Here is an 18,651-nt window from a genome sequence, read left to right as displayed (position 1 = left end):
TTACCGTGGAATCGGTGGGTGCTTAGAAAATTTTGCTACTAACAGAAATACAAAATTGGCCGATATGTAAAAGAAGGTTAATTACTCCTGCTCTAGAGGGATGCAGGTAGCGTTCGAAGACATCCATAACGACCTAGGATAGACAAATAGACAAGCGTAACTTGCTGTTTAGAGGGAAATGTATTCAAAGAAACTAGATCAACAGGGCAGTGTCTTCTCACAGCACGAGGATTCTTTTTTGTTCACTCAATTTTTTGCACAAATTGGATAGCTGAAACTCCCGCGAATATTCTCCCATCATGAGTCTCATTGTGGGAGGTTTCATTTAGATGGAGGAGGGGAGGGGGTCGAATTTGGCATTATCCGGATTTTCTGGAGCTTTCGGATGTGACGGAAGCTCGATGTAGGTCTGCATGGGAACATGGGGGCAGCCCTACTCGTGTCAATTTCCAGTGACCACGTCTGACTGCCGCCGTAGTGTGTACCAAGCACATCGTAGTCCCTTCACATCTACCATCCGAAAACAAGTAGTGGAATCACTGCAACGTTCTGTGTCATCCCACACTGTTGGTCACTAACTAGCAACAATCGGACTAGGAAATTACCGCACCAAACGTAGGCTGCCGTTAACACCACAACGCAAATGACTGCGTGGAGTGACGCCGTGACTGGGAAGCATGGACTGTCGATGAATAGCGTCGCATTACATTCAGCAAATCTTCACTGTGCAATTCCTCACTATCCTGGATGACCATCGTCGGCGCATATGACGGCAACCTGCGGAGACGTCCCATTCTTCCAATGTTTTGGAGAGGCACACAGGTGTTACTCCTGGCTTCGTGGTGTGGGGAGCCATCGGGTATGACTTCAGGTCGGCGCTGGTGGTGGCTGAGGGAATGCTGACTGCACGACAGTACGTTACCGACATCCTGGTTCCTCGTGTGATACAGGATGTGCTATGGTATCGTGGTGCCATTTTTCAATAGGACAATGCTCGTCCACACTTGGAACGTATCTCTGTGAACTGTCTGCTACGTACTGAGCGAGTCCCATAGCCAGGAAGATCCCCAGATCTATCCCAGATAGAACTTCTGTGGGACAATTTTCGACGTCACTTCCGTCCCAGTGCCAGTATCCGGTATATCAAAGACCATTTACAGCAGTTGTGGGCCAGCTGCGCTCAGGATAAGATACAAAGGCTTCGGAACCCAATCACTGCATGCAACCAAGCCAGAGAGGGCGCAACGTCATACTGATAAGTGGCCTCATACTACCATGGTCTTTGAAAATTTTAATCGGCTTTGTAATCACTGAAATAACACCGCTTGCCCTCTTCACCTGTGAAGTTTCATTTCATTTTTCTCCTTCCCTTTTGGATGATTTACTTTTTTTGTCAGAAAATGTATATTTACTCTTCCAGAGGATGTAGAGGTAACTTTCTGGTTGAAGTTTTACGTAGGAAGATATATGTGTGGAAATGGGCCTTGGCCGTGTTACAATGATACAAAGCCGCCACAGATGTTTACCTATCCCGCTGTTATTTACATTTCTTAGTTTTTCTGTGTGGTAGGCTCAAAGTGTCCTATGTTTACAAGTTCCCTTACAGATTCGATCGTCGCTTGCCCTTCAGTCGTTAGCTTTGGTGGTCTAGTACTGTAGACAGGACACCGGATACATGCAGTCACATTACACCGACCGTGTGAGATGTTCCTCTGCACACCGAAGAAGAAATAGTATTTCAATATGATGGCACGCCAACACATTCTGCAGTGCTGTTCCGAGATTTCCTCAACGCCATAATCATGGAATGTAGATAGGCTGGGACAGACAAAGCGCTTGGAAGACAAGATTCCTAAATATGACTGCTTAACACCTCTCCTCGTTGGTGTTATATGAAGAGTCTTATGTACGAGAGGTGTGTACAATTGGAGGAAAGCTCTTGTACACCCTGAGAAGAAAAAACACACGACGAAGGAGCTATGCAAATTGGTCAGAAATTGATATTCAGACAGGTATCGACGGAAAATGCAAAATTCTAAACTTTGGCAGCCGATGGATGAATGCATGACGCTGCGCCACAATTTCACCACGTAGCTGACAAGGATACTAAACGGGGGACGTGTCGATACCAGAACATAAAATCTTTGCGAATTGCCGTCGGTGAAATCAGATGGACAGTAAATGCGCGTGAACACCATAAGCAGATGTAGATGTATATCGTATATCCCATTTCTGACACCAATTGTAGAGTATACGGGCACTTCTGGCACCAATTGTAAATGTATACATGGTTTGGGAAAGGGGCGAGGCGGTTGTTGCCTATGCCTCGTGGCGGCAGTGTACAGGACGTCGAGCGGTCAGGATTAGAGAGTGGGTATTCAGGGCTGCCGTTAAATGACAAAACAGGAAATGAGGTACAATAAAGAGGATGTATTTCAGTGTACGGTGTAAAAGGGGCGCGCCAAGGGTCGCAAGTTACCAGGTTTAGACCAGTCTAGGAGGTCGAACATTAATTGAAACGATAACGGAAGGGGAAGTGGTTCATGTTAACTTACGTTGGCGGCCGGTCGTGAAAGGCAGAGCCAGAGGCTCTGCCTTCCGAAAAGACGTCTAAAACCAATGGCGTGAATTCGCTAGCGGTTTGAGCAGAGGGCTCAAGGGGTCTCTTGTCTGCAGCTTTAACTGGACAGAACTGCCTCGGTTTTGGAAGACAAGCGACTTGTGTCACGTAGGCACGGCGCAAGTTACTCGGGGAGAACACTTGTAAAGATTTGACTGGGCCTTTGAAATAAATTTTTTAAACCAATTCCCTAAAATATTCCTTGACTGGCTGCCACCATGTACACAGGTGTCAACATTTGAGAGAGGATTGTAGCTGGGCTCCAAGATGCTGGTTGGAGCAATTGGCGAATCGCTTGACATTTGAACAGGAGGGATGTCACTATTCGACGATGTGAACCATGGCCGAACACAGCGTCATGAAGGAAGAGGCCGACTTAGATAGGCAACAGCACATGAGGACCGAGCAATAGTGAGCCCCGGATTCATCATTATCATCGATTTGTCGAGCAACTGGTGCTTCAGTGACCACAAAAACCATTAACTGGCGGCTCAAAGAAAGGGGCCTGAGCTCACGGCGTCCCTTACGCCCATTGCAATTGACCCTTTACACCAACAACCAACAAGCCCGATTGCAGTGGAGTCGGGCACATTCGGCCTGAAATCTCATTGACTAGGTAGAATTGTCTTCAGTGATGAGTCCCTCTTCGATCTGAGCTCCGATGATCATCGAAAATGTGCCTGGAGACGCCCCAGATAACGGTGGGATACCGGGCCGACTATCTTCCGCTATACGGCCCTACAACCAGGATAGATGATCGGTCATGTAAGACTCCTGCGGTTGTCATCCGCGGCACCTTCATAGCGCAACGGTACGTCGACGATATTCTACGCCCAGATTTGTTGCCCTTTATTTCAAGCCACCCTTGGCTTACTTTTTAACAAGATAATGGGCGTCCGCACACGGCGCAAATTTCTACTGCTTGTCTTCGTGCTTGCCAAATCCTACCTTGGCCAGCAAGGTCAGCGGCTCTCTCCCCTACTGAAACCGCTTGGATTGTAATGGGCAGGGCCCTCCAACCAGCTCGGGATTTTGACGATGTAATGTGCCAATGAGACAGAATTTGGCACTATATCGCATAGCCGGACGTCCAACAACATTATCCATCAATTCTAAGCCTTATAACGGCTTGCTTACGGGCGAGCGGAAGAACAGCGCGTTATGGACTTCCTCAATCTGTGAAGCTCTTTCTGCTGAATAAATCGTCCAATCTTTCTAAAACCATAATCATTTGTTTGTCTGTATATGTACATAACGATATTTCCGTCCCATTCAAATAATTCACTCGTTCTGCATCGCCTTTTTTTCCCTTAGACAGTACCACGTGAGTTACACGGCGAACCCGAAGACTAGCGAAATTGTTTGCAGATGGACATGGAGACCGATAAATATTCACTGACGCTTGCAACTCATCACACAACAACCAAATGATTGTATGAGAGTAATTTCACCACTGGATGGCTGACAGCAACAAGCAGAAGTGGCAAAGATTTAGAATTTTCTCCAGCAGTGTCCAAGCAAGCATTGAGCAAAATAACATGCGAATCTATATAAATCATCATGTAGAAGGAGTTCATCAAAGAAAGTAAGGAATCTTGATTATGTAACATATTAATCGTGACAAATTACACATAATATTTTTACATTTTTAGACATGATTTGAACGCCATGTACATTACTGGCCATTAAAATTGCTACAGCAAGAAGAAATGCAGATGATAAGCGGATATTCATTGGACAAATATATTATACTAGAACTGACATGTGATTACATTTTCACGCAATTTGGGTGCATAGATACTGAGAAATCAGTACCCAGAACAACCACCTCTGGCCGTAATAACGGCCTTGATACGCCTGGGCATTGAGTCAAACAGAGCTTGGATGGCGTGTACAGGTACAACTGCCCATCCAGCTTGAACACTATACCACAGTTCATCAAGAGTAGAGACTGGAGTATTGTGACGAGCGAGTTGCTCGACCACCATTGACCAGGCGTTTCCAGTTGGTGAAGATCTGGAGAATGTGCTGTCCAGGGCAGCAGTCGAACATTTTCTGTATCCAGAAAGGCCCGTACAGGACCTTCAACATGAGATTGTGCATCATCCTGCTGAAATGTAGGGTTTCGCAGGGATCGAATGAAGGGTAGAGCCACGGGTCGTAACACATCTGAAATGTAACGTCCACTGTTCAAAGTGCCGTCAGTGCGAACAAGAGGTGACCGAGACGTGTAACCAATGGCACCCTGTACCATCACGCCGGGTGATACGCCAGTATCGCGATGACGAATACATGCTTCCAATGTGCGTTCACCGCGATGTCGCCAAACACAGATGCGACCATCATGATGCTGTAAACAGAACCTGGATTAAGCCGAAAAAATGACGTTTTGCCATTCGTGCACCCAGGTTGGTCGTTGAGTACACCATCGCAGGCGCTCCTATCTGTGATGCAGCGTCAAGGGTAACCGCAGCCATGATCTCCGAGCTGATAGTCCATGCTGGTGCAAACGTCGTCGAACTGTTCGTGCAGATGGTTGTTGTCTTGCAAATGTCCCCATCTGTTGACCCAGGGATCGAGACGTGGCTGTATGATCCGTTACAGCCATGCGGATAAGATGCCTGTCATCTCGACTGCTAGTGATACGAGGCCGTTGGGATCCAGCACGGCGCTCCGTATTACCCTCATGAACCCACCGATTCCAGTCACTGGATCTCGACCAACGCGAGCAGCAATGTCGCGATGCGATAAACCGCAATCGCTATAGGCTACAATCTGACCTTTATCAAAGTCTGAAACGTGATGGTACGCATTTCTCCTCCTTACCCGAGGGATCACAGGCAACGCCAGTGAACTGCTGTTGGTGTATGAGAAATCGGTTGGAAAATTTCCTCATGTCAGCACGTTGTAGGTGTCGCCACCCGCGCCAACCTTGTGTGAATGCTCTGAAAAGCTAATAATTTGCATAACACAGCATCTTCTTCCTGTCGGTTAAATTTCGCGTTTGTAGCACGTCATCTTCGTGGTGTAGCAATTTTAATGGCCGGTAGTGTATTCGAATAAATTACATGATTGACTAATGAGACATCTTTTACTTAGTTTCAAAGAATATGGGTATTTTCTGTTCCCTCCTTGAAGTCTACGACCATTCTGTTATAAACTTTTGCACCAGGCTACAAGGCTTTAGTCTGAATTCTAGATAGGACTGATAGCCTATATGAAAAGTTTTACTTTTAATATTGCAATCGTGAACTGAACAGTCAATCTTTAATTCATTCTTCTTATGAACCACACATCCCATCAGGCAGTATGTGGACGCACGGGTGTAAGAATCCCTATGTCCCTAAGACCCTGTTAAAAGTTGTTTCTTTATTATCTTAACACATTATAATGACTGCACTCTTCTATAAGATAAATAGTTTTATTTTGTCTACATTGTCACAAAAGTTTATAGCAGGTCAACGTAATAGGAAACATTTCTAAGCTCAAAGCAGGTAGAATTAACAATTTTGGTTAATTCCGCAAGTAATTAAAGTTTCCCTGTTTGATACGGGGTAGCTGTAGCTGTCTTCTCTATTTAAAAATTAGAAGCAGCTGACTCCTCATCTAGATCACTTTACTTCCCACTAAGATGTTTTACTACTGCACATTTCAATGAATTAAGCAGTGAACTCTCTAAAGCATTAACACATATCAAGAGTTTTAGAATTCACTGTGTAGCCATAGGAGAGGAATACCAGACTGAACAAATAGCTGACTCGAACAAGTTTCGCGCGCCAGTCTGCAGCGATCTCCCATCCACACACTACGATTTGTCTGCGCAGATGTCAGTTTAGCTCAAAAGTCCTACCCCAACTTCCAGGTTGGCACACCTCTTACCTGCGCAAATCTCACGTCCACGCACTACGATCAGGCAGCGCAGAAGTGATGCGCACAAGATAGATCGTTGTGTGTGGGGAGGCTAACAATGCAACGGTGACAAATACAGCATTCATCTCAAGTCAAAAATTCCCACAGTGAACTGATACGAAAATATTTGAATTAACAAGTGTGTTCAAACGAAATGCAGTGACGCAATTCAACCGGAATTGAAACCAATTAGGCCATCCCAGGCCTCAACGGTCAGTCGAAACCGTCTAAATATAATTTTGAAATACTATGTAACAATCAATATTTTTTTCAGTTTGGCGTGAAAGCTACTTTTTGAAGTATCGCAAACATTTTCTTTGTTTAATAACTAGTAATAGAAAAATTATGAGAAATGTTCTGAGACACAGAACAACTTTTTCACTCTGCAGCGAAGTGTGTGCCGATATGAAGTTTCCTGGCAGATGAAAACCGTATGGCGTACCGAGACTCAAACTTGGGGCTTGGGTCTTTTACCTCAGCACACACTCCGCTGCAGAGTGAATTACTCATTCTGGCTAAGCCATGTCTAAGCAATATCATATCTTCCATGAGTGCTAGTATTGCAAGTTTCGCAGGAGGACTGTGAAGTTTGGAAGATAGGAAATGAGCCACTGCCTGAAGTGAAGGTGTGTGGACGTAACGGGATCTTCAAAAAGTCTCTCCGCAGTGCCGTATGATTGTTAGCCACGAGTGCCGTATGCTTGTTCGCCTGCCTGGGTTACTTCCCTTCAAGTGGACTATCCCAACATTCCATTGTTTCATTTACCTCTGCCAGCGTCAGTAGTATCAACAGTGTGTGTCGTTACGTGTTGACGCGAACATTAAGGTTAGTTCCTTTGTTCGTTTGTTTCGTTTTTGCCGCTGTTAAAATGCTAACCATTGAAGGATGTGTGTTTTTAGTCGACCGAGTGTTCAAAGCTGGCGGTAAATACACAATTTCAGTTCGCCAAACATTTAATTCAGTTTTCCTTGAGACAACACTCCCACATCACGATACTGTGCGAGATTTGATTAACAAATTTCGAAGTACGGGTTCAGTGACAGATGCACCGAGAAGTGGTCGTCCTAGCGTTTTGTCTGAGGATGAACTACTCGATATTTCTCATAAAATGTCCATGAGTCCGAACAAGTCAGTAAGAAAACTCGCCCAGGAAATCGATTTTAGTGTCGGAAGGGCCCACGCAGCTGTAAGGAAAACATTAGAACTTTTCCTATACAAAGTGACAGTCGTGCAAGAAATGAAAAATACTGATCATGGCAAGAGACTGCATTATTGTCAATGGTTCAAAACTTCGTTCAACAGAATGGAAGGGATATTCTTAATGAAACATTTTTCACTGATGAGGTGTGGTTTCATTATACAGGTACATGAACTCGCAAAGTTCTTTTTATGTGGAGTACTGCAAATCCATTGTGTATTCATGAGGAACCGCTTCATCTGTGAAAATAGGAGTTTGGATTGCAATTTCTAGACGTCGGATTGTGGTCCCATATTTTTCAACGAAAGTAGTAAACGCACAACGATACTGCAGTTTGTCCCATACACAGGAGAACTTGTGTTAAGTGAAATACTGAACGGTTATTTTCAACAAGATGGTGCAACCGCGCATACAACTCGCGTTTTCAACGTCACTGCTTGCTAATGTTTTTGGTGATCGCATAATTTCACAGGTTCTTTGGCCTCCACGATCGCCTAACCTAACACCACCTGACTTTTTCTTCTGGCATGCAGCGAAAGCAGCTGTCTATAAAAACCGTCCAAAACCATCGATTGAATTGAAAACTGCAATATCCACTTTCACTGCTTCCATTACAGAAGAAATGTTACAGCTTGTGCGGCTGTGGTGGCCGAGCGGTTCTAGGCGCTTCAGTCCGGAACCACGCGACTGCTACGTTCGCAGGTTCGAATCCTGCCTCGGGCATGGATGTGTGTGATGTCCTTAGGTTAGTTAGGTTTAAGTAGTTCTAAGTCTAGGGGACTGATGACCTCATATGTTAAGTCCCATAGTGCTCAGAGCCAATTGAACCATTTGTTACAGCTTGTGATTGGAAACATGATTAGACAAATTGAATGTGTATTCAACAACAGGGGGGGGGGGGGGGGGAGGGACATGTTTAACATTTAATGTGAAAATTTGTAAGTAAAAACGAATATTCAATACATTAAAATCTTGTATGTCACTGAGTTTCATTTCGGTATATTCACTGTGGCATACAGCACGCGCGGCTAACAATCATACGGCACTCCGGAGAGACTTTTTGAACACCCCGTACTAGAGTTGGGCTTGTGTAGCTCAGTCAGTAGAGCACTAATAAAGTCCTGTGTTTGATACTCGGCCTACTATACAGTCATCTGACGGGAAGTTAACATAGTTATGACCGTCAGTAGTAAAGTATACGTATGAGAAATGGAACACAAAGGGCTGAGTGGGAGTATCTTCTATCATAAGAGGCCTCTACAATTTAGAGTGCAGGCTGACAACACAAGTCCCGTAAATGGTGGCGCACATACTGGATAAGGCATACACATTCTGCCACGTACGACTCTTTGTGAGCCGTGGGTGGGTCTTGCACATATCCTACTAATTGCTGCGTTTGTCAGCAAGAATTATAGAGCACTCTATTAACTCGGGGCTGGTCTCCGTGACGGCACTGACGTACGGTGTGGTACGAGGTCCACAAAAAACTGCGTGCATAGGCGTCCGGAGAAATTTTTCCGCGTGACGGAGGTGGGCGGAGGGGGGGCAGGGGGTAGGCGAGGGCAAGGCTCTAAAATTGCTAGAAATGTGTTGCTCATTTTCGAGACATTTCAACCGATAAATACTAAATTTTGTAGATAAGACATAAAACTTATTACATCCCAGAGAATTGATGGTTATCCCACTCAATATATAGAGATACCAACGCACAGGGGGGCGCATGTACTCCCTCCTAATCGCCCCCCCTCCCTCCCGACCCCGGCCACCTATGGACGCCTGTGGGCTTGAGAGGGTTGTTTTGCACTTTTTAAGCAAATAAGCGCATTGTAATTGTGGCCTTGGCGATTCTATTTTCTAAACATATATAAAGTTTCACTTTTTCTGTTACTATTTTGTGAAAATGCTCAACACCAAGTGATCCTTCAACAACAATGTTCTTTGAGAGATGGTAGCCGCTTGCCGCTGGAAGTTCTTTCCCAGACCGAAAGATAGCTGGCCAACAGTAGACTGAAACTGTGGCGTGTGGAGACACATTTGCAGAGATTTGTTTCACGCGCAGATATCTGCGCAGACTGATAGTTGCACGTGGGCCGGCCTTTAAGTATCTTGGCGAAGTCTTGTGTGTGCAAAATTCATAAATAAATAACGTAACAACTGTGTTTGTACATAAACGTCTGTATGATGTGCATTCGGCAAATGTTTTTACTTCTGTCGTAATTTATACCGTAACTGCCGATTGGACCTACTAGCTCCCTGTCGCGTCTGCTGCCCAGCACCCCCCCAGCACCCCCCCCCCCCCCCCCCCCCCCCTCTTATAGGTCCTCGACCTCCATCGGCTCCTTCCCCCCCTTCCCCCCCTTCGTTTTTCCTCTCATTACCCCCTTTTTATTTTCCCATCATCTGTCCAGGTTCCCCCCCCCCCCCCCCCCACCTGCTCTCGGCTGTGGTATGTCCATATTTGCCAACTTTTCAGTGCAGTGTTCAAGTGAATGTTCAGTGTTGTTCGTCTTTCCAAAGTATTGCGAACAGAAATCATGCTGTCGCTGGGTGTGAATTTTATGTCTCTTGCAATCAGAAACCAGACTGTCGCCGTGTTTTTTGATTGTCTATTATTTTACCTGTCTGCTTCATATGTATTTTATTAGCATCATTATCCCTTTGTTTCTATGTTTTAAGTTCCAAGAATTTTTCCACCATGTTACCATTTAAGTCTCCGATTTTATAGCCTGTTTTATTATTTATTATCTTCCTCTTTTTTAAACAAATTCTTCTCTGCCTCGTGATGACTGGGTGTTGTGTGCTGTCCTTAGGTTAGTTAGGTTTAAGTAGTTCTAAGTTCTAGGGGACTGATGACCATATGTGTTATGTCCCATAGTGCTCAGAGCCATTTTTTTAAAACAAATTCTGTAGGCTGAAGAGCGGCATACTAATCTGCTGCGAGCCTGCCCCATTGGGGGGGGGGGGGGGGGGGGGAATCGAAACTCAATAAAGAAAAAAAATTGGAACTAAGCCCGTAAACACGCCAGTGTTCTGCAGCTCAGTTCCAGCTATTTTTGGTACTTGCAAGCACAACGGCAAGCAACGCCCTCCAACCAGTCATCAAACCCGAACCCTTCCATCGGATTCCCTCAGGAAATACCGTGATGGATCACTGCAGATCATTCGTTTCCAGTTATCCATTGTCCAGTGGTGTCTTTCTTTACACCATCTCGAGCGTCACTTACCATTGGGTACAGAAATGTGTTGCCTATGAGGAACTGCTCGTTCATTGTACCCCTTCCTGTTTAGCTCCCTGTGCACAATCACTGTGCTAGCTGGACTGTTGAAAGCGCTTTGCAACTTAGGAGTGATTGCTTCCACTGATTTCATGTGATTTCTTACAACCACCCTCCTGATTGTTCAACGGTTCCCGTCCGTCAGTATTTAAGGTCGGCCTTGGTTTAACTGCGTTTGTTCTTTCACGTTTCCATTTCACGGTCACAACACCAACAGTCGATTTGGGCGTCTTTAGAAGGGTTGAAATGTCTCCAATGGACACGCTACTTTTTCTGTTTCTATTTTGTTCTCCAATAAAGAATTGTAACAGTCGCAGCGGTCTTGTTTATTCAGATCATGTTTCGCATGGATTGTTAGTCATGTGACATCCAGGGAGTAGTCCACGTTTTTTAACTGTGTCCTTCTGAACGACTCATTCTGCTGCTATTGACAACACAGCGCTTCCCGCCTCCTTTTATACTGGCGAGTCTGCCACTAGTGCATCTAGTGGTCAATTCTGCTTTACATAGGTATCCGTATATTTTAGATGAGATAGTGCAGACCTGGCAGAAAGTAACTAAGACTTGTTGGCAAGAACAAATAGCAAACATTAAAACACAATGCACAGAATATGTGTTGAGGGTAAAAAAGCGAAGACAAAGACAATGGAAACTAGTAGCAAGGATAACTTGGCTTGTTTAACTTCAACGTTAGGAATGACACACTGAGGGAAGAAGTCATGGTATTCCCCTATATAGGAAGTGAGGATGATTGAAGGATAGATCCCCCTCCCTCCTTCTGAGCGGATTTCCCCTCCTACTCCCCCTCCATCTCTTGTGCTTTCTTTCAGTGTCTCTGCGCTCCCTCCTGCCCTGTCTTCCCTTTTCCTCTCCCGCCCCATGTGTCTCCTGCCTCTTCGTGAACCCACGGTTGCCCCTCCTCTCTTCATCCGCCGCTTCCCCAGCTGCCCCATGCTCTTCCCTCCTTTTCCATCCTCTCTGACCTTTCCCTCGGCAGGTCCCACCTGGTAGTTTTATTCTTCGTCGTGTGTGCTCCAAGTGGGTTTTAAGTGTGTTGTTTCAGAGTGTTTTTAATACTGTGGCCAACTTTTAACCCGTGCATGCGCATCCAGTGTCTTCTCTGTGTTTTAAGAATCGCCAATTGTGTTTTTTAACTTTCTGGTGACTTTTTTAACTGTCCCCCATGAACGTCTACATGTCAGTGTATTTTTACCTCCATTTTCTCCCCTTACTCTGTTTTATGTTCCCCTTTTTTTACCTCCTTATGTATGTATTATTTTATTCTTGTTTTAGTTGTCATGTCACTCGGCTGAAGAGCGGCGGATTGTGCTGCTGCCAGCCCTCCCCTGCCCATATGGGGCAGGGGAATGAAATCACAATAAAGAAAAAAAAATTGAAGGATAGAAGAAAGATGTCAAAAGCAGACTGTCACAGGCGAAGAAACTTTTTACGTGAAAAGATATCTACTTTTGTTAGGTACTGGTATTGATATGAGGAAGAGGTGCCCTGAAACCTTAGCTCTGTTGCACAGGAGCTTCAGAACCGTGTACCACTGCAAAACCGTAGGAGAGAAAACAGGGCTCACTTTTCACATAGTGCTGCCGAAGAATATTCAAGTTAAGAGGAGAGATAAATAACGAGAAATGCGGGACAGAGTAGACGACAAAGGAAGCTACATGTTAATGGGGGTTCCAATATTGCTTTTACGAAATTTTAATAGTCGGAACGAACCTCATCAACTATCCCCACCCCCCCACCCCCCCACCCCCACCCATTCGCAACGAAGCCATAAAAATACTAAGTTTCGAGTTTTGAAAACTTGTGATAAAATTTACAATGAGAAATAAATTTTTACAAAATTTTGTTCTGAAATTCATGTTTTTATAACATAATTTCTTATAATCCAAATAATAAAAACACAAAACTTAATATAAAGAACAGTCGCTACCGTCTTTCCCCGTATCGCGGAGTACGGTCACTTTGCTTCCTTGTTCTGCTCGATAAATATCCCCATAAGTCGGCAGTCTTCGCGACTATGACGTCATATTTTCAACTGCTGCCAGCCGCTACATTCAAAGAGTTGCACTGTATCTGTTGTGTGAAGCGGAATTTTCGGGTGAACACGTGTACTCCTAGGTTTTAGAAAAGCTCACCAAGACTTTTCTGGAGACTTTAACTCTCTGACTGAAATATTTCATTAGCTACATTAGTTACACATTACTTTTTATCACGTCCCTGCCCGTTGCATCCCGTTGATCACCCACGGTCACGTTCGCAGTGCCGGCATAGGGGCAAATTATAGTTACGTTTGAATTTAATACACGTGTACTGCTTTAAATCTCCGTTACCGACTTGTTCCTACAAGCTCAAAAAAAAAAAAAAAAAAAAAGGAAAGGATTGATCGGTGCCAGAACGCCGTTCCGGCCGAAATTAAGCCCTGGCATGTAGAGCTGAAAAGATTACGAGCGACTCGAAGAATAATGGCGCAAAAGTGTTAAATTACACAGACAGCCAAAAATTCGCAACACCTAAAAATAATTAATGTAGAGTAATGAAATCTCGGGAATATATTTCCCTAACTAACATTGCAATATCACAGTTTCATGCGAGCGTGAGGTAAGCCACTGAAAATGTGAAATGCTAGTGCGTTAATAACCGGTGTAACCGCCAGAATGTTGAATGAAAGCATGAAAACGTGTATACTTTGTATCTTACAGGCCTCGGATGTCAGTTTGAAGCATGGAGTTCCATTTATGGTGCACTTGGTCGGTCAATACAGGGGCAGTTAATGCTGGTTGTGAACGATACTGAATGATACATCTGATGATTTCCCACACGTGCTCGATTGGTGACGGATCTGGTGATCGAGCAGGCCAAGGCAACATGTTAACACCCTGTAGAGCACGTTTGGTTTACAACAGCGGTATTTGGGTGAGTGTTGTCCTGTAGGAAAACAGTTCTTGGAATCTGTTCATGAATGGCAACACAACGGATGGAATCACCAGAGTGACGTACAAATATGAGGTCATGATGCGTGGGTCAATTACGAGAGCGTTTCTGCTGCCATACGAAATCGCACCTCAGGCCTTAACTCCAGGTGGCGGTCCAGTATGCCTAACACGCAGACAGGGGCAGACAGGGTGTTTGAAAGCCCTCAAGTGGCCTCCTGCTAACCAACACAGGGCCGTCATTGACACAGAGGCAAAACAAACCTTCATCAGAAAACACACCAGATCTCCACCCTGCCCTCCTAAGTGGCGGTGGTTTGGCGTCAGTGAGATGCACGCTACTGTCCTTGGAGTAATCGATCTGTATCAGTTCATTGCGTCACTTTGGTGCTAACTGCTGCTTAAATTGCTGCTGCAGACGCAGTACGACGCCATAGAGCTACACACAGAACACGGTGGGCTTCCCTCTCGGTAGTGCCACGTGGCTGTCGTCTTGTGACTGTACGTTCCCCTGATCATCACTGCCAGCCATCATGTACAGTAGCTACTTTCCCGCCAAGTCTTTCTGCAATATCACAGAAGGAACATCCAGCTTCTCGTAGTCCTATTACACGATCTCTTTCAAACTCAGTGAAGTGTTGATAATGGCATCTTTGTCGCCTTAAAGGCATTCTTGACTAACATCAACTCACCACGTCCAACAGCAAACAGCTTAAGAGCGTGTATTTAAAGCAAACGTGACTTGCAGCCTCATAGTGGCGCTACTAGTGCCATTCTTATACGACTTGCTCGTTTAATAGACACCTTTTTCCAGATGTACAAACACGCCTATCAACTTTCATTCGTGTCGCAAAACTCCTTCTTGGTGTCGAGATTTTTTTCCGTCAGCGTATTTCCAGACAGCAACTGTGATCTCACGACACTCGTCGTTTAAGCGGAATCTATGTTAGGTTGTTTGTTAATTAACGTACCCCGCGTGGCGGCGAGAGCTGAGAGAAGCAGCAGCAGCAGCAGTGGTGGCCAAGTGCGTGCTGTGGTCGTCATGTCCTTCCTGCATACTGACAGACGCTGGCAGAAGCGAAAACGCAGGCCACAGTTCCTGCCTGACACTTGCCCGCATCCTGCTTCCTGCATCCAAGAGGTAGAGATAAATCCCCGCGACGAATTATTTTTACTGCTATGCCAACCGTGTCAGTTCTTTTCAGTCTGCTTTATATTTGCGGTATAAGACTAAACGAAAGTTGATCATCATCCACTGAAGCACATTCGTCATTTATACGGATTAACGTTAAAATTTTCATCGATCGCTGATGTAACGCTGGTTTTTAACTACCTCGTAGTTTATTACTTATTGGCTGATGCGCACTGGACAAGCTAGAGTTGATCAAAGGATCTGGTTACCCGGCGAATATGCCAGAGTTGCGACTAGTGCGCCCCGTCAGGCTATCTCCGCTACTATCGTTAAGAGCGGTCGAGTAAAAGTCGTTCTGTCGAGGCCAACAAGAGGGGTTCGGTCATTCCACAGAGCCACTGTTAGTTATTGGATCCGGTAGACTGGAGCGAAAATCGGAGCTTCTGACTAGTGCACTGTCTCCTGTTATCTACAGTATTATCATAGGAGCTGACGAGGAAACAGATGGAGTCATATGGCTAAAGGCTGCGGACGGACAGTGACACTGTGCGTTTTAAAAAATGTTTCAGATGGCTCTAAGCACTATGGGACGTAACATCTGAGGTCAACTGTCCCCTTGACGTAGAACTACTTAAACCTAACTAGCCTAAAGATATCACACACATCCACTGAAAGTCGCGAGCTCTTTCTTCTTATCTCTTGTTTTCTACTGACAATCTCGTGCTTGTACTCTTGTTAACTTTACTATTACAGAGATCGCCTAACCTTTATTTTTTTTAAATTGGTCCTGTGCGCAACAGATAACTTACTTGGTCTTTCTGCTGCCACTGCTTGATCTGCTGCGTTCCATTACTTAACAAAAACATAAAAAAACCTATTATTCATGCTGAGTGCAATGCATGTTCTGTATGGCGGCTCCTGCTGTTGCTGCGGCTGCTTCTGCTTACTACAACAACATATAATTAAAGAGAAAGGGTTTGGTCAAATATAAACTCGATTTTTTAGAAGCTCTTTGAATAATCGCTTCGTATGTAAATCTGTCTCCAGTGGCATTAAAGCAATATTACAAATTAATCAAACTCTTGAGACAGGCTGAAATACTTCTCAATTAAATACATAATGAAACAATTCCCTGACAAATACAAAAGAAATCAATGACAAAAATCAATACTTAATCTATCAATGGTTTCCCTTAAGAATTCAACTCCTATCATTATCAAAATTACCGTCTGCTACTACGCACATACACAAACCCTTTTCTTTAAATTAACAAGCGCGCTGCAAATTATAAAAATATCAACTCAATACCAAGTCCTGTGTCGCTGCTGGCGGACACAGCAGTACGGCAGCTCGGCGACGACCTCTCGCCCAATACACGTACGCACCACAGCAGGCGGGCTCCTACACCGGCTTCAAAACTGCCACTAGTTAATCCGTGCGCTGCGAAGCACGACAACAGTATCTTAGGACTCAAGCACCTAGAACCACTAGGCCACAGCGTGTCATCCAGAGAAAGAAGTCTACTGAAGTTTATATGTGTCTGTGGATTATTGTAAAAGTGCGTTATCTGGAAGTATTATTACATTTTCAACCCCAGAAAGTAAATATTTTCAAAACATTTCCAGTGGCGGTGTTAAGTTACGTCAAGGCAGGGATCAGGTATGTACAGTTTTGGAAAGAGCGGAGAACAAATACTATAACATGTGCTATCCTATGCCATATGTCGAAGCACGTGTTATGCCACAAGGATTATTAATTATGAGGAGTCAATTAATCAACTTAAAATGGTATAGACCGCATTCTCTTTATGACAAAGTAATAAATATACTCTATGCTGTGGAAGCACATACACTGATGAACTAAAGAAATTCGTACCCCTAATATCGAATAGGGCCCCCGCCAGCACGGAGAAGTACCGCAGCACGACGTGGCATGGACTCGACTAATGTCTGAAAAGTGCTGGAAGGAATCGATACCATTAACCCTGCAGGGCTGTACATATATCCGTAAGAGTACGAGGGGGCAAAGATCTCTCCTGAACAGCACGTTGCAAGGCATCCCAGATGTGCTCAGTAACGTTCATGTCTGGGGAGTTTGGTGGACAGCAGAAGTGTTTAAACCAAGAAGAGTGTTCCCAAAGCCACTCTGTAGCAATTCTGGACGTGTCTGGTGTCGCATTGTCCTGCTAGAACTGCCCAAGTCCGTCGGAATGCAAAATGCACATGAATGGATGCAGGCGATCAGACAGGATGCTTACGTACGTGTCACCTGTCAGAGTCGTGTCTAGACGTATCAGGGGTCCAACATCACTCCAACTGCACACGCCCCACACCATTTCAGTGTCTCCACCAGCTTGAACAGTCCGCTGATGACGTGCAGGGTCCATTGATTCATGACGTTGTCTCCATACCCTTGAACGTTCATCCGCTCGGTGCAATTTGAAACAAGACTCGTTCGACGACACAACATGTTTCCGGTCATCAACAGTCCAACGTCTGGGTTGACGGGCCCAGGCGATGTGTAAAGCTTTGTGTCGTGCAGTCATCATGGGTACACGAGTGGGCCTTCGGCTCCGAAAGCCCATATCGATGATGTTTCGTTGAATGGTTCGCACGTTGACACTTGTTGATGGCCCACCACTGAAATCTGCAGCAATTTGTGGAAGGCTTGCAGTTTTGTCACGTTGAACGATTTTCTTCAGTAATCTTTGGTCCCGGTCTTGCAGGATCTTTTTTCAGCCGCGGCGATGTTCAAATGGCTCTGAGCACTATGGGACTCAACTGCTTAGATCATTAGTCCCCTAGAACTTAGAACTAGCTAAACCTAACTAACCTAAGGACATCACACACATCCATGCCCGAGGCACGATTCGAACCTGCGACCGTAGCGGTCTCGCGGTTCCGGACTGCAGCGCCCAGAACCGCACAGCCACTTCGGCCGGCCGCAGCGATGTCTGAGGTTTGATGTTTTGCCGGATTCCTAACATTCACGGTGCACTCGTGAAGTGGTCGTACGGGAAAATCCCCACTTCATCGCTACCTCGGAGATGCTGTGTCCCATCGCTCGTGCGCCGACTGTAACACCAGGTTCAAACTCACTTAAATCTTAATAACCTATCATTGTAGCAGCAGTAACCGATCTAACAACTGCTCCTGACACTTGTTGTCTTATACAGCCGTTGACGACCGCAGCTCCGTATTCTGCCTGTTTACGTACCTCTGTATTTGAATTCGCATACCTATACGAATTTCTTTGGCGCTTCATTGCATGTTTGTACGTATTTTCCACATCTGCTAAACATGTTATTCATTGTCTCAAAAGAATCGCTGTGAGATAGGAACCATATACCTAATAGTGCGGTTGATTGTGGAGGATACGGATGAGAAAACAGTGAAGCCCACGACGCACAAATAATCGTACTTTACTTGTCCAACATTTGAGACTGAGAGTACTTAGAGACTTCCAAGGAACATTTCGCAAAGTTTCAAACGTTTGCCAAAGTTCTTCTCAGTGATAACCCCCAACATAGTGATGAAAGGAAAAAGTGATCGCTTACTACATTTTTGCT

General features: G+C 45.0%; 1 protein-coding gene across 1 annotated transcript in view; it reads right to left on the bottom strand.

Moving 5' to 3' along the window:
* Nucleotides 1-15,010, bottom strand: part of LOC124777304 (invertebrate-type lysozyme 2-like) — a 72,293-nt gene extending 57,283 nt beyond the window's left edge. Inside the window, exon 1 of the mRNA XM_047252658.1 lies at nucleotides 14,923-15,010. Coding sequence (XP_047108614.1) covers nucleotides 14,923-14,995 — 73 coding nt within the window. The 5' untranslated portion in view covers nucleotides 14,996-15,010. The remainder of the gene's footprint in view (nucleotides 1-14,922) is intronic.
* Nucleotides 15,011-18,651: the final 3,641 nt, after the last annotated feature.

This window comes from Schistocerca piceifrons, chromosome 2, assembly GCF_021461385.2.
Source record: "Schistocerca piceifrons isolate TAMUIC-IGC-003096 chromosome 2, iqSchPice1.1, whole genome shotgun sequence".
NCBI classification, from domain to species: Eukaryota; Metazoa; Arthropoda; class Insecta; order Orthoptera; family Acrididae; genus Schistocerca; species Schistocerca piceifrons.
This window is presented reverse-complemented; position numbering and strand designations above follow the sequence as displayed.